General features: G+C 47.8%; 1 protein-coding gene across 3 annotated transcripts in view; it reads right to left on the reverse strand.

Moving 5' to 3' along the window:
• Nucleotides 1–11,345: 11,345 nt before the first annotated feature.
• Nucleotides 11,346–21,708, reverse strand: part of LOC149367929 (transcription factor E2F3-like) — a 32,818-nt gene continuing 22,455 nt past the window's right edge. For all 3 annotated transcript variants that reach the window (XM_089557930.1, XM_089557935.1, XM_089557932.1), the window contains exon 7: nt 11,346–14,485. In XM_089557930.1, coding sequence (XP_089414056.1) covers nt 14,259–14,485 — 227 coding nt within the window. In that variant the 3' untranslated portion in view covers nt 11,346–14,258. The remainder of the gene's footprint in view (nt 14,486–21,708) is intronic.

Genomic DNA, 21,708 nt, shown 5'->3' on the forward strand with positions numbered 1-21,708 from the left:
TGATGAGGCTTAAATAAAATATAACAAATTGCGGAGTTAAACGTCCCGAAGTGACACGTTAGCTATGAGGGGTGCTGAAGTGGAGCGCAGTGGGGGAATTTATGCCACCTGGAGTTATTTAACGCGTACTTACATCGTACTGCGCACGGGAGTTTTTGTATTTCGCCTTCATCGGAATATAGCCACAGCGCGTCCGCATGCTATCTGGCTATTGGCCGCGCAGTTAGAGCGTTGGCCCCCTCGTCGACCTTTGGGTCGCCCAACAACCTCGCACAAGCCTCCGACCGGCGACTGACCACACGGAGGGAAGAACAGGCGGCAGGAAACAGTAAGCTTAAAGGGAACGTTTTATACGCAGCAGACTTCCAAGTGAACCGATTTACTAAACGTTTTGCGCTATCTCGCTCGTATGTACGCAGCCTGCCGGCTTTAAAGTTTTCCGGGTCCCGAAAACACGCATTTGCGAACCTCTCACGGAAGCGATAGGACAAGCCTGCTTCTTGCGTTGTTAGCTCACATCCGTGGGCTCAAGAATACGAGAGGCTGCCCAGCTGTCGTGCGACGCTTTCAAGGTTTTTGAAACCCTCACCTCATCTAAGCTCTCAATCATCAATATTTTCATTGATTAATTTTTGCTCAAAACCGATGAACAAGGCGGCCGCAAGGGAGACTTTCTTCGCCTAGCAGACGACGCGCTCGCCGCGCTGGACCACTTCTGGCAACAACACCCCAATGTTGCCCGCGCGCCGCCCGCTGGTTGCGGTACTTTCAGAGTTCCAGCGACTTTAGTGTCGCTGCGACACGAGCGCCCTCCCCTGTTAGTTAACCCAACTAAAGGGAGTGTGTTGTGGGGGAGCTAACCACAGTAGGGGGTGCAATGCGGGAAAGTGAACGCAGGGGACGAAGGCGTCCCCACAAGTGAAAGTTCGCTGCGAAGGTGGTAATCATGTACTCAAAGGGAAGCACCAGCTGTATGTTCTTCAGGGTGCCAGGTTGCATCGCTGGAACATTTGAACACAGGACTTTGAACAAGATGCGCAGAACACCGGACATGCCTTGATTTTTGAGCTCCTTATTTTGCGCAATGCACTGACTCACGAAGTCCACAAATGATGTGGGCTGAGACACACTCTTGGCTAATTTTCTCGTCGCTTGTGAGGCATGGGAGAATCCTCCCAGCCGTCGAGTCTAGCTGCGATCTGGTCGCCCAGAAACATGGACACTTTTTGCTGAAGCAGCTCGAGTAACCGACTCTCACACAGGGGACCTTGGCGCCTTGCTGAAATCAGGTCTCTTAGGGGCACAGCTTGACGCGACACGAACATACGACTCCAACGCAGGGAACTTGTCACTTCCAGGCACATGCTTCTTCTTAGTCGGCTGGGTTTTGGGTCCAGTAATGAAGGACATTCGACGGTGTATGGCGCTCACACGGAAGGGGCAACCACCGAAGCTCGCTGAATGGTCACCACCGCAGTTAGCACAAAATCTGCTTTGCAGGCTTAAATTTGTGAGTGCAACCGCACCGCTTGCAGCGTGGATCCTTGGTGCAAACTTCGGCCACATGGCCAAACCGCTGGCATCTAAAACACCGGGAACGAGTTTCAGTGAACTCGGTGACTGCATGTTTTGTGAATCATAGGTTATTTTTTTTCGGGGCACCCTGTGTTGGGAGCGAATATCAGTACAAAACGGTTGGTAGGTTTCACTGCCCATTCCTTCCTTGAGACTCCACACTACGGGCCAGACGTCTAACGTGCAGAACACCTTGTGGTTTTAAGTCATCTAGAAAGCCGCTTTCTGCATACCACTTTGGCACACCCTTAATAACACAGGTAATATTCATGCACGAATGCGGCAACCGTACTTTAACTCTTATGTCACAAATCTGAGAGCACTGCAGAAGACTATCAGCCCGTTCTTGTGTAGAGATATCCAGCTGCAGAGCTCCTTGCATGGTGAATGGGCTGGGCATAGGAGCTGATCCTAGCAGTGATTGAATGGCCGCGAAGAGCATGATGGGGTTCCGCACTCATAAATCAATTCCACTTTCTATGAGCGAAACTATCACAGAAATTCCGACCATTCTTTGCTTCCGATGAATCACCAGTTTGTAGCCCTCGTTGTCCATGTCGGCCACATCGGCCACTAACTCGTCACAGTCCGCGTCCCATCGCTGATTCTTCCCCACTAACCGATGATGACTTGCTGGACTGGTCTCCGTGTTCTGGCGCTACCCGCCCTGTGAATCCGTGGCCGCCTCCTCCACGCTGGTCTCCTACGGTTGGCGCAGTCGCTTTAGAAATGCCCAGGCCGGAGCAGCCGTAATCCTTCATCGGGACAGTGCTGCCTTGAAGATGCGGCCGTCTTCGAAGGAAATAAATAAAATTAGGCAACGAAACAGAGTTGAGGTTGTTGTTGTTGTCCTCAAAATAATGGCGCGTACCCACTGAGGGGGATTGGCCAAGACGCAGGCGGCGACTTGTTGTTGTTGTCGTAGCCTTTGAAAGAATGGCACATACCCACACTGGGGGATCACTGGCGGCGACTTGGCCAGGTTGTTGTTGTTGACTTGGTGGCATGGCACATACCGACGACGGGGGATTGGCCAGGGTAACCGACTCTCACACAGGGGACCTTGGCGCCTTGCTGAAATCAGGTCTCTTAGGGACACAGCTTGTTGACGCGACTTCGAACACACGAATCCAACGCAGGGAACTCGTCACTTCCAGGCACAGGCTTCTTAGTCGGCTGGGTTTTGGCTCCAGTAATGAAGGTGACAGCAGATCGACATCTTTGTCTTCCTCTTCCTGTAGAATCTAGCAGGTGCAGTGAGGTGTCTTTTATAGATTATACGTGTTGCTGTCGCTCAGGTGAGTTAATTCGATGGGGGACTTTTCTCGCGGCTACTTTTTCGTGCTGCTGCTTCACTTCCAGAAATCAGTTATTTCTCTCTGACCCTGTAAGATGGCCTTACAAAACCTTTCGCAGTGACCTTATTCAGGCACGTTGCTACACAAGGGAAATATTCTGGATACTGAAACGACTGAAGCTAAAACGCTGCGGACCCTGCACCAAGGACTTGAGATTGGCAAAGGTAGAAGCGACTTAGAAATGTGCGCTCCGAAGCAGGGTTCATATGACGAGAGTGGTCGTTCTGTTGAGTGGCAGTTGGTTATCAAATGTTGATAATGAAGACCTAGTTTTATACTACTCTCTATCAGCAGGCACCAAATATGGGATGCCATGTTAATATCGCGGGTAAATTATAGGGATGTTGACGTAATCGTGCCTGACGTGCTTTAGAGCAAGCCAGAACTGTTAAGTGTTGCAGTCTCCGTCATGCGTGATAATTTGAAAGGCAACTTCGGACACTGGACAAGAAGCGCAACAGTGACGGCCCGCTGTTAAATTTAATGCCGAATTTTTGTTGCGAGAGCAACACTACGCTAGTCGCCGAGCCATTTTGCGGAGCCGAGGAAAGGCCATACTGCGCATGCGCGCGCTACGGGCGACGTTGACAAGATGGTTGCGCCCTGCTCGCCCACTTCGGAATAAATACGTCACCGCTGGATTCTTCTACGTGATAGCTCGCTCAGATGGTAGCGGTTCGCTTTTACTTCGCACAGCTCGCCCACGCGTAGAGGTATAAGCGATAACTAGCCTTTGTTTTTCAGATAATTTCGCGATTTTCAAAGCCTGGCCCGCATGGAGCGTTTTTTACCCGCGAAATCGCGCCGCGCGCCCGACGCCCGCGCCAGCGTCGACGAATTCACTCCCGCATGGTCAGCAGCCGAGCGGCGCGCGCTACGGGCGCGGATGGCGGCGCCCTGCTCGCCCACTTCGGAATAAATACATGTCACTGCTGTATTCTTCGACGTGATAGCTCGCTCAAATGGTAGCGGTTCGCTTTTATTCCGCCTACTCTTGCCCACGCGTAGAGGTATAAGCGATAACTAGACCTTGTTTTTCAGATAATTTGGCGATTTTCAAGCTCTTAGGCCTAACTAAATACAGTGTGTTTACCTCGCAAGAACGACACCTGGTGAAGCAGTTGTGTAGCTTTTAGTCACTTGCTACATTTTCATCTATTTGCAGTTTTTCTTCTTGGAACGAAAAAAGGCTCGCAACGCACCCATTGTAGTTATCAGTAATTACGGATAAAAAATTTCTTCAACACAGCGTTGATGAGCTTCGGCATCTTGTCACTAGATGGCGCTACCTGAGGGACGGCGCGGCCAGCTAAAAGCGATTCCTCCGAAAGACAACACGCTGCTCGGCCGTTTCTGCCGAGAAACCCGAAGCCTAAGCCCCGGTACTATAGTGAACTAGAACTCGGTACCCTCGGAGCGCCAAACGCCCGTCTTTCCGGGAAGCACGACGCAATTACACGACGCAGATACCCGAGAAGCGACGCAGCTACAGTGCCAGAGAGAGCTCGCGAGCGCGTCTCTCGGCCGGCGTGGCTCGAGCCAGAGTCACGTGATGCCCGCTCCGGCTCTCATTGGCCCTCTGTCGCTGCCCTCTCCCGGCGTCGGCGCGGCGTCGACGTTTTTTTCTGTTTCGACAGAACCCGACGATTTGGCAAAAACGTCCTCTCCGGCGGCAAAAAAACGCTCCGGTGCCGTCGACGCCGACGAATCGCCCGGAAAAACGCTCCATGCGGGCCACGCTTCAGAGGTGCCACCGCCGCGTTCGCCAGTTGCGCATGCGCAGTAGCGGCGCATAGCTAGCGTGCCGGGGCCGCCGCCGCTGCCGCGTGCTCTCCATCGCCTCTCTCGCTTTTTCCTCTCCGATGCGCAGTAGTGGCGCACAGCTAGCGTGCCGGGGCCGCCGGAACGCCAGCTATGCGTAGTGACGTCACTTGCTCCTCGCGCATGCGCAGTATGGTCGTGCAAGAGCACGCGAAACAGCTAGACTGTGGGCAGTGTAGCTCACGCAAGGCTACGCGCAGATTTTGCTTTCGCAATCCTCCAGGTTTAACAAGAGCTAAACCACAGCCAATTTTTTAATGCACTCTTTTCAGAGCTGCCTGTTTGTGTGGTGCTGTTTGCTGTTAGCTTTGAAACAGCAATAATGCAATAATGCATTTATAAAGTTTACTTTGGTAGCGATCCGCACTAGTGTGTTTTTTGTTGGCAACTTAAATGCATTTCAGGTCTAGGCTAACAGTGGTGCCTTCAAGGAAATTGAGTCCACTTTAGTCGCTTTGTTAGAGGAGCTTTGGCCTTGTTTTATTTTCACGTGGCTATGCTGATTCCTTACTGTAGTGTCGCACAACAAGCCAATGTTTGACACGATAGTTATATTGTTTGCAGGTACATATAATCGATTTTTTATTTATTCTACTGAGCTAAGATAATCATTTGCTTAGTAAGATGTGTTCATTAAGAAAAGTAACACTATATTGTATTTTCGATGGCTTTAGTTGTGATATTTTGATTGGACAAAAATCTTTTTATGTATCGAGAAGCACCCTCTCTGTGTGATATTTCCCCCAAAAGGTCTTGCTCTATACACAAAATTTTTGCGCATGTTTTCTTAAAGAATAATTTTTTTAATAAGCGTATTACCAGGATTGCTCTTTTTATCGAATCATGAGTCAGCCTAATATAATTTCTAAAAGCTTATTCATTTAATTCATGTCTAAGTAAAGATTTTCGGCAGACAGGCTATTTTTGGTATTCAGAACAGTTTTAGAGGGGGCCGAGTTATAGTAGGACGGAGTTAAGCCAAATGTTATCAAATATTTCTTGTTTTTGACACTAGACAAAGAATCGTTTCTTGGGATTAACCTCTGTTCTGCTTGTAGAGCTTCAAAATTATTGAAAAGATGGGAATTGCAGTCTTCTTCGCGCTGTCCCTTTTAGGTCTCACTGTGGCAACTACGTCTTTTGAGCATGTTCATTTTTTTAATGCGGTATTTTATCACTGCTTTTCTGTTTTTGAGGAAAGGAAATGGCGCAATAGCTGTCTCGCATATCTCGGCGGACACTTGAACCGCGCCATCAGGGAAGGGAGGAGTGAAAGAAGAGAGAAAGAGGTGCCGTAGTGGAGGTCTCCGGAATAGTTTCGACCACCTGGGGATCTTTAACGTGCACTGGCATCGCACAGCACACGGGCGCCTTGAACACAGCCATTGAACGCGGCAGCAGCGGTCGGGTTCGAACCCGGGTGCTATATCTTATTGGTGTGTTTTATATTTCGGCACATTCATCACTGGTGACAAAATTTTATAAAAAAAAAGGGGGGGGGGGAGGAGCAGAGAGCCTGTTTGACGCTCTGTTGTTGATCTCTCTTCTGTGAGGAATAGGTGATTGCCAACCAAGTCCACAGAAAGAAAGCCACTGATATCATGAAAAGAGAAACGACCTTGTACGTTCCCACATTTCACATTATTTTGAAAAGGTGGAACACATTCTTTGTGACCAAAGAAGTGAAGGAAATTCGCGCACACGAGTAGTGCCTTTTTTTTCTCTCTAATTTCTCAAAAATTTTCTAAGTTTGTTGCCCACCTGTGCACGGAATGTTTTTTTTTTGTTTTCGAATTGATGTTGCAACCGCAGTTCCTGAAATGAAGTCCTGCTTATGAAAGATGTCGAGAAGTGCTCGTTTTAGTTTGTAATAAACGCCCATTAGTTTTCCCAAATGCGCCTCGCCACAAATTAAAGGAACTGCATGAGAGCCCTTTCAGTACATGTAACGAATCAACAGTGTTGTTGCTAACCAGTAGTCTATATCCTGGTATTTAACATCTACTAGTCTGCATATGCTAGTGAGCCGTTTCGGGGAGGAAGCTGCCGCTTTAACTCTGCCATGTTTCCAGCAGCTCAGTGGCTTCGGCCACTGAACCCAAGGTTGCGAGATCAAATCCTGGCTGGTGCAGCCCCATTTTGATGAAGATGAAAGTAAAAAGCACTCGTGTACCGTGCAAGTCATTTTGCACATTGAACGGCCACAGGTAGTCTAAACTAACCTGAAGCCCTCCACTACACCATGACTCATAGCTCCCATGCAGTTTTGGGGAATCAAACACCGTACACCGTTCTCCTTACTTGTTGTTTGACTGGCTGGGTGTATTCGCACTGTTGCTTGTTTCACAGCGGAAAAAGTGCTCAGGAATCTCAGTGAACCAACAAGAGCAGGCCTTCAGAAACAAAGACATGAAGGAAACGAGGGAATAATTCCCTACGTTGAAGCCACCTCGCTGTATTTGAAAAAAGAAAATCGGCTAATGGGTCATTGTTAAATCGTTATTTTACGCTCCACAAGAGCTCACCTAGAATCTGTAGAGTAGTGAGGGTTACCATCATGCAATCGGCCTGGCAAGCAGCATCATTAGAGGTTTTTAAAATTTGTTGCGATCGATGCTGTTTCCTTATCCTGTGGCCTGGCAGGTGTTGGGAAAAGGGCAGGCATTAAAACTATAGATTAGAAGAGCAGTGTTACAGCAAAAAAAAAAAAAAACAAGATTAATGGTCACCATGTACGGCACTGACACTGCACAGTACTGCTGCACAGGTGACACGAAACCTTTCAGAAGCGTTATAGATTATAACCGTGGGCACTCCTGTGTCAGCTTTCCCGCGCTGTTTTTCAATTGGCCGAAGAGAATTCTCACCTTGCTACAACAGCGGGCAATTGTGACGCATCTCTGATGAGGCCTTTTGGTGGTTTTATTGGGTTTCTCTATGTATCTGAAAACAAAAATCCCACTTGAAACGTGTGCAGAGTAAACGAAGTGATGGAGTGGCAGATTACTGTCATTATTATCTGATTATTATCTGATTACGTGCAGTAAAAACAGTGCACGACATTGATGTATTATTCACACAATAAAACGTTATATGATTAGGTAGACGTTCGCCCTGCGTGGTTCTTTTTGTTTTTCTTGTAACTTTTATGCACTGAAGCAAGTCGTATAGCTTCGCGGGGAATATTGAGCACTCGCTACACACCCGCGCCCAGTGGCGCCCAGTTGGCTCATGACTTACTCGACATTGAATGAATGAATGAATGAATGAATGAATGAATGAATGAATGAATGAATGAATGAAGTCATTACCCTCTTGTTTGAGTAACGTGGAAGGGTGATCAATTACTTCATTCATGCAATTAATATCGAGCAAGTCATGGGTCAGCTGCAGGCCACTGGACACGGGTGTGTAGCAAATGATTAATATTCTCCGCGAAGCTCTCGAGTCTGCTAAAGCAACAAAAGGGATATAAGGCAAAGCTGCATTAATGTAGCTTGCTATCGGTTATCAGGGCAGTGACGGCGGATGGTCGGACAGAGGTCGCAAAGTGATCGGTTCTTACTTCGGCTGGCATTGGCACATGATCTCGGGCCCGAACAACTGGAACTCGGTCTCGGTTGTGTATAGGCTCCTGCTCGGCCCTATGCCGAGAAGTCGGGAAAACGCGTCGGGCCGACGAAGTCGGCCTCTCCCAGCAAACCAAAAACATCTCAGAAACGTCTAGCTAGACGTCTCTGGGAGGTTTTTGGTTTGCTGGGCTGTAAGGCAGACGTCAAAACCTCGGTCCAGGGTATTTCAGCAAGGTCGGCCCATGCAGTTTTGGTCGGCTTGCCTACGCATTACCGAATTCACGTCGAGTTCGTTTTGCCCCTTGGGATGTTATCGATACTGGATCCGCTCCTCCGATACGACATGTCTTACCGAGCGTCACAGGCAGAATGAAAGCTAATAGAAGAACAAGTTCTTGACATGATACAACGTGGCTTTAAACAGGAATCTTCAATCCCTGGGCGGCTCCAGATTTGTGTCGCCTAAATGCCGTCGCAAAAAAAAAAAAAAAGGCTGGTACAAAAGCGTGTTTTTTTTTTTTTTCAGGTTGACACCATCGCCAGGTACCTAAAAGCGCGATTGAGGTGCCCATTGACCCAGGGAGATAGTTATGCGCCTTCCTTTCTTACAAATCAACGGAGTCAACAACGTTGGCAACGTCAACGCGAATGAACCCAATGAACGCCGGCGGCCAGTGCCGCGTTTTTGCCACGTTGTGAACGCCAACGCATGCAGCGCACATCTCTTTCTCTCCCCGGCATAGTACCGGGGGTGGGGTGAGGGGGGGGGAATGCATTTGTTGGATAATAAAAGTTTTTTCCTTCTCTTTCTCTCACTACCACCACGTAGCTTAAAGCGGGATTGAGATGTGCTTGAGCCAGGGAGCCAGTTATGCGCATTGCGTGGCAGGAGGCTAACAGTGCTTTCACACTAAAAAAAAATAAAAACAAATTAGAGATCACTGCAGCAACCGCATTAAAGAAATGCGTGAGCATGACGCCACACTTTATGACGTTACACCTTATGACGACACATCAAGACGTCGACATAACATTCCCACACTGTTCACGTCAACTGAGACTCGTGACCAGAAGTCGAAACCGTCAAACCGGAAGTCGATTACTTATCGATCACTTATCGATACCACGATTAATTCCTTACTTAACCAAGTTCCATCAATCCCCATCGGAGTTTTCAAACTTCGCGCCACACTTTGTTTTCGAATTTGGCGCCACACGTTCGCTCCGCCCACACTTCCGGTCACGTTGTGCCACACTTCCGGCGTTTTCAAATTTGGCGCCACTTTTGCTCCAGCCCCGCCCATTTTTTGGACATTTTTGGTTCTAATTAATTAACCCACCCCAACCCCCGGGTTTTTCGTACGAGATTTGATGCTCTATCCGATGGTGCCATTCTTTATCGCATAAACCCATTCGTTCGGATGTAATCGTGTGGACAAGCTCGTGATGAAACGAAACCGCAAACATAGCTATACAATGTTTAAGCATTAAAAAGCATACACTTCCTTCCAGGCATAGAGGATGCCGCCATCGACTACCTTCACTCAGCGCGATACTGTTCCTTGGTTGATTTCAGGTCAGATTACTGGCAAATACCAATGCACCCGACCGATGAAGAAAAGGTGGCATTTGTAACACCAGACAGACTTGTAACTTTATGCCCTTTGAATTATGCAATGCACCTGCCACGTTTGAAATATTCGTGGAGACCATTTTTCGCAGTCTGATATGGCAGGTTCGTTAGTGTTACTTGGACAATGTTGTGATCTTTGGGAAGACATTTAGCGAGCAAACAGCTGCCTCGCCATCGCCCTTGTCTGCTCTAAAAGAGCAGGCCTGCCAAATGTGGGCCTGATCAATAAGCGTGATCAATGGCAGGCAGAGCAGAACGGTGGGCCTAAAAATTAACATGCAGAAAACCAAAGTAATGTTCAACAGTCTAGCAAGGGAACAACAGTTCACAATTGGTAGCGAGGTGCTGGAAGTAGTAAGAGAACATGTCTACTTAGGGTAGGTAGTGGCCGCTGATCCGGATCATGAGAGGGAAATAACTAGAAAAATAAGAATGGGGTGGGGCACATAAGGCACGTTCTCTCAGATCATGAACGGCAATTTGCCAATATCCCTCAAGAGAAAAGCGTACAGCAATTGTATCTTACCGGCACTGAACTATGGGGCAGATACGTTGAGGCTAACGAAAAGGGTTCAGCTTAAGGACAACGCAGGGAGCTATGGAAAGAAAAATGATGGGTGTAACATTAAGAGATCGGAAGCGGGCGGAGTGGGTGAGGGGACAAACGCGGGTTAATAAAATCCTAGTCGAAATCAAGCGGAAGAAATGTGCTTGGGCAGGGTATGTAATGCGAAGGCAAGATCCAAGAGAAGGCAAGCGTAGCAGGAAGCGGCAGAAAGTTAGGTAGGCGGACGAGATTAAGAAGTGCCTCGCAATCTTCACACTCTGCACAATGCGATGCAAGATGGTTTCTGCGTGACTCGTTAGCTATATCTTTTGCATGTTCACGTAGTCGATCGTTTATGCAGCGTCCCGTCTCACCGATGTAGAAACTGCCACAAGAGGTCGGGATCTTGTAAACGACACCAACACGACAGTGGACAAACTTCCGCTCATGCTTCCTCTGGCAGCCTTTTTTGCTTCCATCCTCATTTACATGTATGTATAGTCCGCTAAGTTTATTCCCCGGCTGAAAAAAACAGCCGAATGCCTCCTTTGCTCACTATTTTCTTTAGATTGTGCGAAACTTTGTGCACATATGGGATGCATGCTGCTTTCTTTCTTTCTGCACGGTGCCAAGTGCCCTAGCTGCTAGTAGTGCTGCCGTCAAGCTTGCCTTTTCATGGACATAAGTTCACCCAAATAAAAAGTTTACTTTTTGAAGCACTCCACTGTCAATCTCCGGGTCCAGTAGCTGTCACCACCACTTGACAGTGTGACACTCATGCAACTACACAAATATTTTGACACAAGTGAAACAGTGTGAAAAAAACATGTGCACTGTACTGCAGTATATAAAACAAAGTTTATTTGGCAACAGCTACAAGCCAGCCTTAAAGCTGCTTGCTTGTCGTCACAAGACCAAAATTCAACCTCCTAAAAAGAAAATGCCTGTCAACAATCTGAAGCTAACACAAATGCAAAACTCCTACATAAAGTGAAAAATATATGTTACAGACTATTTACAATAAACACCAGTTTCTTGCTGCAAAATATAATACCTTGCATGGTAATGGCAGTTTTGCGACCCCAAACAAAAGCACTAGGGGTGTTGTCCTTGGTAGGCGACGGCCAAGATAAGCCGAGCAGCGTTTTCCACCATAATGGCGGCTGCCTCAACTAAGAGCTTAGCATGTGCAGCCGGGTAAGCGACAGTTCCAGAGGCATGTCTTGGTTGTGGCTAATCACCACGTCACAACTCGTGCAAAGGCACAACACTTCCAACTCTTGAGATTGGCTGGAGGCAGCCACACTTCACACACAGGCAAAGTGCAGTTCAATGCACCAGGTCACGGAATGTGGGAGGCTGCCAACAACACTGCTGCAAACACCACCTCTGTTTTTTGTTTTTTTACGCAGATCACAAGGCATTTCTGCTTTCTTCAGGTGCAAGGTGCCCTCTCAGTGCAACAGGAAAGCAAGCAACAGTTGGCTCAAAGAGCATTGCACACCACATGGACCAAAAAAGGACGCTCGCTGGGGAGAGCACTGAGCAGACAGCTCTTGCTTCATCTGACAAGGCTCAGCACTTCGCACACAAAAAGAAGACGCAACCAGAGTGTGCAATGGGGCCAAAAGATCTCCCACAGTACGCAGCCTTAAACAAACACACCTCCTCACAGCCTCGAGTGTGACCTACTGCTTCAGCTGGTGCTCAAGCCATCCATACATGTTTACGGACCTTGACAAAGCTACCTCAAACGATTTGGTATGGCTACAGTGTTTGAACCTCACACTTATATCTCAGCGGTACGAAGATTTAGCCACATCTCTATACAAAGCAAACAGCTTGAAAGAAGCCCCACCTCCTGTATGACACCGAGGAAGGATGGATGACCACGCGTCCACTGCCATACAGGTAAAACTAGCGTCAACGTTGAGCATAAGGCGGTTCGTTTTTTTTTTTAGGCACCTGCAGAAACATCATTAATAATTATTTAGAAATTCCAAAACTTCTAGGTACAGGTTATTGTAAGGTCTGACGACAAATTCTCTGCAAGATTATGTTGACTACACATGGGCCTGGCAAGAGTACTGCAATTCAACTGGTACACCTGGGGCTTGCGTTCGTGGCTGTCTCAGTTGGTGCCATTTGTGGTGACTGCGGTACACAAGGACTGACTTAGAAGTGAGCTTTCCACGCAAAGAAATAAAACCTTGCTCAATGCCAACAAGCAAGCACTGTGCAATGTGGCATACACCAGCTACCAACAGAGGTGGGAATTTTCTTTTTATTTCACTGGGCCCTACAGCAGCAAACACTTTCATTCCAAGGCCGCAGGCTTACAGACGCACAGTGTCTCTGAGTCCACTAAAGTGACTGCTTGATTTGGCACTGATGCAGTTTCAGCATGCCCAATGGCTGCTACTGTTGGCGGCCTGAAAGTTACAGGGACAGGTGCCGTTTAAGGAGGAACAATCTCAAAGATACCTGCCAATAGCTTGAGAAAGCCTCACAAACACAACGACCGTCCACACGGAACTGCCTCGGAACTGAACTCCTTAAAGCTGAGAAAAGCAACACAAAGAACATAAGTGCAGCCAGGAGCGGGTCGAAATCTGCGGAATATTATCTCCACATGCACAGTGTGGCACATCGAGCATTCCTTGCACGCAAGGCCCTGGCTTCCTGCAATGCGCTGAGAAGAGTGACCAGAAAGAGCACAGAAGATAGAAACCAATACTACCCGCAACACAGTGCCACTGCATGAATGCGAAAGGTGATGTGTCTGTTTTGAAAAGCCAGATGGCCACAAAACTTGGACTATTCCCCCTAAAATGCATGCTGATGGCAAAAGAGACTTGTGGCCAAGAAAAGCATTGCGTAAACTCAATTCTGCAGCTAATGCCAGTAAGCAAGTCGCAATGTCGCCAAGCCCGGGTCAAAGTGTGAACTTCAAAAATGCATGTACACAGCCCCTTTACGGAGTCTGTGCTTTTCCCTTGCAGCCAAGTTGGTACCAAATCATGCACTTCAGCTACATCAACTCCTGTGCTTAGAAAGGCAACATTGGTAAGGCCTCCTCGAAACACACACATACACACACTGACAGACATCCCTCTCAAGCTTTCACCCTCTTGTGTCTCAGTGCTACACTAGCACTGGACATGCTCCACACGCACGACTAAGATACATTTTGTAAAACCTTGCTCTCGGGGAGACACCGAGGCAGACAAGATACACATCCCTCTCGATGCACCCCGCAAAAGACCAAGCAAAACCTGTACGTTTCACTCTCGACACATCAAGAATGCGGTCTAAAACCAGTGCTTGAAAAGCATAAATATAAAAGAGCAGAACAGAAAACGAACGAAACAAACCTGACACACACACACACGTACACAGCAAGAAGGAAGGAGGTCACACCAACTGAAGGGAGGTACGGGGCCTCCCGGGGCCAACACAGCCTGCAATTCATTTGATTTCCCCGTGGGCACTTACTATACATTACATTACACAGGCTGCTCATGCGTGCATGCATGAGCAGGAACGGGCACGGTGACGAGCATGAATGCCAAGCATGAATGACGAGCATGCTGGGCCTCGTGCGAGCTGTGGCAGTGCTAGTGGGAAGGGGCGTCACCGGGGGGGGAGGGCAGCCGGCGACGACAGACACGTGCGCGCCTGCTTTTGTACTTCTCGGCACAGACTGACTGACTGACGTGTCAGTGGAAGTAGTGGCAGGGAGGGGGCCCCCCTCACTTGGGCGGGCACAGGTCAGAGAAGTCGTAGTCGTCGAAGAGCTCGGCGATGCCCTCGGCCTGGTCCAGCGTGAAGGCGTAGTCCTCCTCGGAGAGGGGCGGCTCCAGCTGCACGAAGCCATCGGCGAGCAGCTGGTCCTCTGTCTGCAGCAGCAGCTGGCGGCCGCCCATTGGAGCCAGGTCGTCCTCCTCCGAGATGAGGGCGCGCTTCAGGCACAGCTCCTCTGCACAGACAGGCCTCACACTATCAGCTTACATCATGACACACACTTATACAGCAGCAGCCATTAGTCCAGCCCTTGAAACTTAGCCGTACACCAGCAACAGCTCTCAGTGCTACCCTAGTTTTCCACGGTCCATTAGTCCATTTATCGATCAGTTCAAAAGAATTGGCATTTTTAGTGAAGGGAAAATGATAATGTTGTTATCGTCCTTGTTCAGTGTGACATGCATGAATTGACTATGAATCTATGAATGGATGGTTGTTTTCCTTGTGTTGTTGGAACTGTGTATATATGCCTCGTTCCAAACAATAAACACCAGTTGAAAGTCAGCGCTCGTGTGTGTCGTGTCTCCCTTCGTGTCCGTGTCTTAGTGCGCGCTGTTCCGGTGAAAATGAGTTATCAACTTGCCCAACCATCTGTTTTAACCATTAGTCCAGCCCTCGAAACCTAGCCGTACACCAGCAACAGCTCTCAGTGCTACCCTAGTTTTCCATGCTCCATTAGTCCAGCCCTCGAAACCTAGCCGTACACCAGCAACAGCTCTCAGTGCTACCCTAGTTTTCCATGCTCCATTAGTCCAGCCCTCGAAACCTAGCCGTACACCAGCAACAGCTCTCAGTGCTACCCTAGTTTTCCATGGTCCATTAGTCCAGCCCTCGAAACTTAGCAGTACTGCAGCAATAGCTCTCAGTGCTACCCTAGTTTTCCAGGGTCCATTAGTCCCTGGCCGCCGGAGAAAGTGCCAAAAGGTTCAGGCGTACGGCCCTACCATACGTGCACCAGCTTTCGCACCGGCTGAGGAAAGTTGGAGGGAAGTGCGGTATGGACGTCATGTTCACTGCCCCTGAAAAGCTGGTGCGCATGTGCGAAACCGTCAATGAGAAGAGGAAACCGGTATGCACCATAAACCACGAGTGCAAGTTCGTTCCGTGCACTGCTGGCATTGTATACCGCATACCCCTCTCCTGCGGTAGATGCTACGTGGGGCAGTCTGGACGATGCCTAAATGACTGGCTACGAGAGCATCGCACGCTGGTGGATTCATTGGCGGGGGGCAGCCATTTGGCCACGCATTGTAAGCGGTGCGGGTGCGTGCCGGCGTTTGATGCCACGTGTGTGCTTGGTAGGGGAGGCACAAGGTTAGGCCGTGAGATTTGTGAGGCTTATCACATTAACAGGGAAGGTGATAACTGTGTCAGCACGACGTCACTTGCCCTGACCAGGAAAGAAACCATGTATCGCCGAAACAGTTTGCCACATTTTGATTAGTTTGTGCTCTTTGTAACCCACTGTGCGCATGTGCCACTGAAGTGTTTTTAAGTACCTGTTTGTTGTAGTAAACCTTCAGTTGATGTTTAGCGCTCGTCCTGTCTCCTTCTCTGTCTTTGTCCTAGTTTTATGCGCTAGTCTTTTAATTAACTATGACACACCAACTAGCCCAGCTTTCCGCCTTGATCGCCTTGATTCCATTAGTCCAGCCCTCGAAACTTAGCCGTACTGCAGCAACAGCTCTCAGTGCTGCCCTAGTTTTCCATGGTCCATTAGTCCAGCCCTCGAAACTTAGCCGTACTGCAGCAACAGCTCTCAGTGCTGCCCTAGTTTTCCATGGTCCATTAGTCCAGCCCTCGAAACTTAGCCGTACTGCAGCAACAGCTCTCAGTGCTGCCCTAGTTTTCCATGGTCCATTAGTCCAGCCCTCGAAACTTAGCCGTACTGCAGCAACAGCTCTCAGTGCTGCCCTAGTTTTCCATGGTCCATTAGTCCAGCCCTCGAAACTTAGCCGTACTGCAGCAACAGCTCTCAGTGCTGCCCTAGTTTTCCATGGTCCATTAGTCCAGCCCTCGAAACTTAGCCGTACTGCAGCAACAGCTCTCAGTGCTGCCCTAGTTTTCCATGGTCCATTAGTCCAGCCCTCGAAACTTAGCCGTACTGCAGCAACAGCTCTCAGTGCTGCCCTAGTTTTCCATGGTCCATTAGTCCAGCCCTCGAAACTTAGCCGTACTGCAGCAACAGCTCTCAATGTTACCCTAGTTTTCCATGGTCCATTAGTTCAGCCCTCGAAACTTCGCCGTACTGCAGCAATAGCTCTCAGTGCTACCCTAGATTTCCCACGGTACAGAAGTCACTGTTCAAAGTCTTGCAGAGGTATCATCGAAACAGAGCAGGGACAAGGATGAATGAAGAAGCACACACACTGAGCTTGTCTCAGTCCCCATGCTGTTATGATGATGTCACACTAATTTGTCCGAATGTGTGTTCTACAGTGGCACAGTGGAAGCTGTCAATGCAATCCCCAGGACTTTGCTATAGTACAATGGTAGCTGTTGCCCTCCGAACATTTCAGGGGTACACGGGTAGATGTTAATGCTGAGCTCAAAGGTTTTCCGCAGTATACAGCGGCGTGGCTCCAGCGCAGTCAGTGCACCTCCGCTGCTTTCACTTTTCAAATGTCATAATACCATGCGGCACTAAACAGTTCATGCTCAAAAGCAGCGAAAAATAATAGGGCACAGCAAAAAAGACACAGCACGAGCAGTGCATGCCCATCACCTATTGATGTATTTCCTGTAAACATTTTTCAAGGTGATTTCACCTATACTTATTTCTTATTCTGATTTCCATTCTGCACTGCCCTTTCACGTCTTCTCGTGAAAACTGCATGTAACAAGAAACTAGATACATATAATGAAAAATCCCAGACTCTCTTGTAATTTTGCTATATCCAGCTTTAACTGTAGTATTCTGCTTATTTTTATTGCTTTGATTCTGGTTTACAGTGCATATGCAAACCAATAAGAAGCCAGCAAATGGTGTTACTGAACACCTGGTACGGTTTTCTGGAATGGTATAGCACGGGAATATGGTACGGCTCTCAAAGAAAAGGTGCAGTACAAGGTTCACGTTGGATGGACACAAGGACCATGCCACAAAGGAAGGGATTAGAGAAAGCGTGGAAGAGGAAGATTTGAAAAAATTGTCAGTGTTTACGCTTTTTGCATACATCCTCTAGTTCGGCGGTGGATGTTAGTGCATCCACACATACCACAGTTAAACCCCGCTGCAACCAACGCTGGTACAGCAAAATTTTCACCACAGTGAAGTATCCTCAATTCCCTGTTGGGAAACTATACAAGGCATCGCATTTAGTTCCCCCCCACACTCAACTATTTTTGGAGCGAGGTTCAGCTTCGATGAATTTCTTCGGAGTAAGCAGCCAACTTTTGTATTTCTGTGTGTCCACGTATGCCGGTATCTCGTTTGGTTTCACCAAAAATGGCTGCCAAAGTAAGCGCGCACTTTCAATTGCGCAGATGACACTGGGAATCAATGTGCAGACATGTGCATACGTAGATGAACTACGTCCAAAGGATTTTTTCCGAGGCTTCAGTGTGGAGCATGTGAGGCGTAACAACACCAGGCAAGTGGCGCACAAATATCCGCTGTCGCCTGGCGTGCAGGTAGGCAGCACTTTGTTGCAAGAAGCCGGCTAAGGTGCACTCTAGCCCCGCTTTTGGGGCACAGGCAAGCATCGTGATAGCATTTTTTTTTTTCCCTTTCTGGCAAACCTGAGCATTGACTTAGTACAGGCACAGCTGTATATAAATGTCAGTGCGACTCGGTTCCAGGCTGAGTCTCAACAGAACGATAATACGATGTGCCAGTATGTTCCTACCGTGCATCGAAAAATATCTTTGAAGAATCAGGGCAAACGCATTTCTGGCACACTGTCTAAAGTCCCGACTACGTGGCACATTTGACCCCTTTTGATTGTGCAGTGACGCGAGTGCACGCATGCAGAGTTCATGCCAAAATGCCTCCACGCAGCACGGTCTCAGTGTGGATTCTCACAGGTTGAAAGCAGGGGTGCTGTCATTATGCTTGCGGAAAAAAAAAAATACGAGTTTTGATAGCCAATGTAGCGGGTGAATTTATTACACGAATATGTGAGTTGTTTCTGCAGTACCACAAACATCATGCCATGGAGCTGATTTCTAAACAATGAAAGACCGAAGCTATTTTTTGGGGAAAATAAGCACTGCTCGTGAACTTCATAGTTGGATCTTCATAGTAGAAGTGTAAACGACAACTGGGTGCTATTGAAACATAAGTTTTCTGAATTGATCAATAAATATATTCCGACACGAAGTTTTCGAAAAAATAATCAAAAACCCTGGTTTACAAAAGCTCTGAAAAAGCTTGAAAATAAGAAAAAACGTGCATTTCGTACAGCTAAGCGTCAAGCAAGCCAGCAGGCTTGGGATAAATACTACGAAACCGAACACACGTACTTGGCGGCGATTAGAAGTGCGAAGCGTGCATTTTACGAAGTTGATCTGCCAAAAATGATAACCGATAACCCCAAGAAGTTCTGGAAATTGATAAACCCGAAGGAAGCACGTCTTCCAACCCTCACTAACAATTCTGGTGAAAGGATGACTGATATCGAATGTGCAAACGCGTTTAACACTGCGTTTTCTTCCGTTTTTACTAACGAATCCGAAGCACCGTGTTTTAGATTGCCTCTTATAATCACCACAGGCATGGACGCGATAACCTTCAACAGTAATGGAATTTCGTGCATAATCGACAAAATTAACAATTCCTCGGCCTCCGGCATAGATGAAATCAATTCAAAGGTCCTGAAAAACACTAAATCAGTCTGTTGCAGCATTTTTTGTTCATTGTTCTCGCAATCACTCTCCGAAGGTACCATTCCAGACGACTGGGAAGTGGGGAAGGTCGTTCCCGTCCACAAATCAGGTAGTACTGATTCACCTCTTAATTATCGCCCCATTTCATTAACAAGTGTACCGTGCAAAATCATGGAACATGTCATTTACTCTCAAATCATGCAATTTTTGGATTCAAATAATTTCTTCCATCCATCACAGCATGGATTTCGCAAGGGGTTCTCCTGCGAAACACAACTAGCCATTTTTCTACATGATATTCACGCTAACCTTGATACTAACCAACAAACTGACTCCATTTTCCTGGATTTCGCTAAGGCATTCGACAAAGTACCTCATCAACGCTTGCTTCTTAAACTCTCCCAGCTGAACCTACATCCGAACATAATTGCATGGATTAAAGCTTTCCTCACGCATCGCTCTCAGTCCGTCGTCATTAATAACCAACTTTCCAACCCGCTTCCTGTAACCTCTGGCGTCCCACAGGGTTCTGTTCTCGGTCCTTTGTTATTCCTCATATACATTAATGATTTACCCCAGCATGTCTCTTGTCACATCCGCTTGTTCGCCGATGATTGCGTCATTTATCGCTCAGTGACTAACCATTCTGACCAGGAATCCCTTCAGGCAGACCTGCGCCATGTGCAAGACTGGTGCTCCCAGTGGATGATGATGCTCAACTCTAACAAATGCAAGTGCATGTCCTTTCACCGCCGTCGAAATCCTCTTGTTTTCAAATACACAGTCTGCAATAACCCAGTTGACCTCGTCCAGTCATATAAATACTTAGGAGTCACCATTTCTAATGATTTATCTTGGCGTTTGCACGTGACTAACCTGATATCATCTGCTAATAAAACACTAGGTTTCTTAAAACGTCACCTATGGGAAGCCCCGCAACACGTAAGACTACAAGCGTACATTTCATTCGTTAGAACTAAACTTGAATACGCATCACCCATCTGGAGCCCTCATCAAGAATATTTAACACACGCTATCGAAGCTGTTCAAAACAGGGCCATCAGATTCATTCACTCCTCATACTCGTACGACGCGAGCATATCATCCCTCAAATCTCAGTCAGGTCTAACTAATCTTTCTAGTCGCCGTCGCATAGCCAGTCTTGTCCTGTTTCACAAGTTCTTTTATTCACCACTAAAACAAGAACCATACATTTGCGCACTTCCACAACGCAGGTCCCATCGCATCGGTCATTCTCTTCAAGTTTTGCGTCCACGTGGCCGTACCACTGTTTTTGCCAACTCATTTTTTTCTCGTGCAGCAGCTGACTGGAACGGCCTTCCCCATAATATTGCTGCCATAACATGTTCATCATCATTTTCAAGCACTGTTGATTCCTGCATTTTGTAAAACCCACCCCTTATGTAACACCCTGGAAAAGGGTCTTTAAGGAAAATAAAGTGAAGTGAAGTGAACTGGCACAATTTCACAATGAAGCTGCCGCTTCAGCAAAGTTTTCGCAGGCCCTGTGAATTGCATTGCAGCAGGATTAGACTGTATGCAGCACAATATGCGCAATACACCACACACTCTCAATCACACTAACAGCATTTTCTGAATTTCGCCGATTTGTGGAAAAAGTGTAAGCAGTCAATTTTATTCCTATGTCTTACTGGGCAGCCGTACGTCCCTCTCATCTCGCTCCTCCAGCAGCGTGGCTGCCACTTACTCTACAAGCAAGGCGCCCCACACGTTTCTCCGTCCACCACAGGTAAGGCACATGCAGTGCCTACCGTAAAAACCGGAATATAGGTGGAACTTTTTCTCAAAAAACCATAGAAAAAAGTCGACCCCATCTTATATACTGGTCATTGGAGGAAAAACTACAGAAGTCTTGCAACAACGGGCGGCTCAAGTCAACAGCCTCCATCACCATCGCCATCAGCAGCAGCACGGTATGAGGGCATTATGGCACCGCTGTTTTGCGTTTCTGTCGCGACAAAGTGATTTTGGTTTGTGTCTGGGTGCTGTCGGCATGTAAATCCCACCCCGCAGAGGTGGTGCGCAAGTCTTTTAGAAAATGCAGCATAAGCAACGCACTAGACAGCCCAGAGGATGATGCTCTGTGGGACGTGGGCAGCAAGAAGCAATCGTCATCCGACTCGAGTTCAGACAACTCATGACGACCCGGACTAATGCATGCGCACTTCGTACCCTTCTCTGTGCTCTACACCCGGCCAATTTTTCTAACACTATCGCGCAACCATCGCCTTGCGCATTTGTCAGCACCTTATCATGGCACGGAGCGGTGAAAGAAGCAACAGTATGTGCACGTGTACATTAGTGCGCATCTCGTTTGTTCCGCCGCTCAGCACAGATAATAAGGCGCTGACAAGCACGCGAGTCAATGGTCGCACAGTAGTGTTAAGGGGGGACGAGGGTCTTAAAACTAACCTTTGTATTTGTGTTCTAGAATCTCAAGAAATTTTGCACACAGATGCGCTTTTCTCTTCTGATTCCAAAAATGTAGCCATAATTTAGCTGGTGGTCCTAGATAAAAAATTATCTTAA

Source organism: Amblyomma mixtum, chromosome 1 (assembly GCF_055824585.1).
Source record: "Amblyomma mixtum isolate Tamu chromosome 1, ASM5582458v1, whole genome shotgun sequence".
NCBI classification, from domain to species: domain Eukaryota; kingdom Metazoa; phylum Arthropoda; class Arachnida; order Ixodida; family Ixodidae; genus Amblyomma; species Amblyomma mixtum.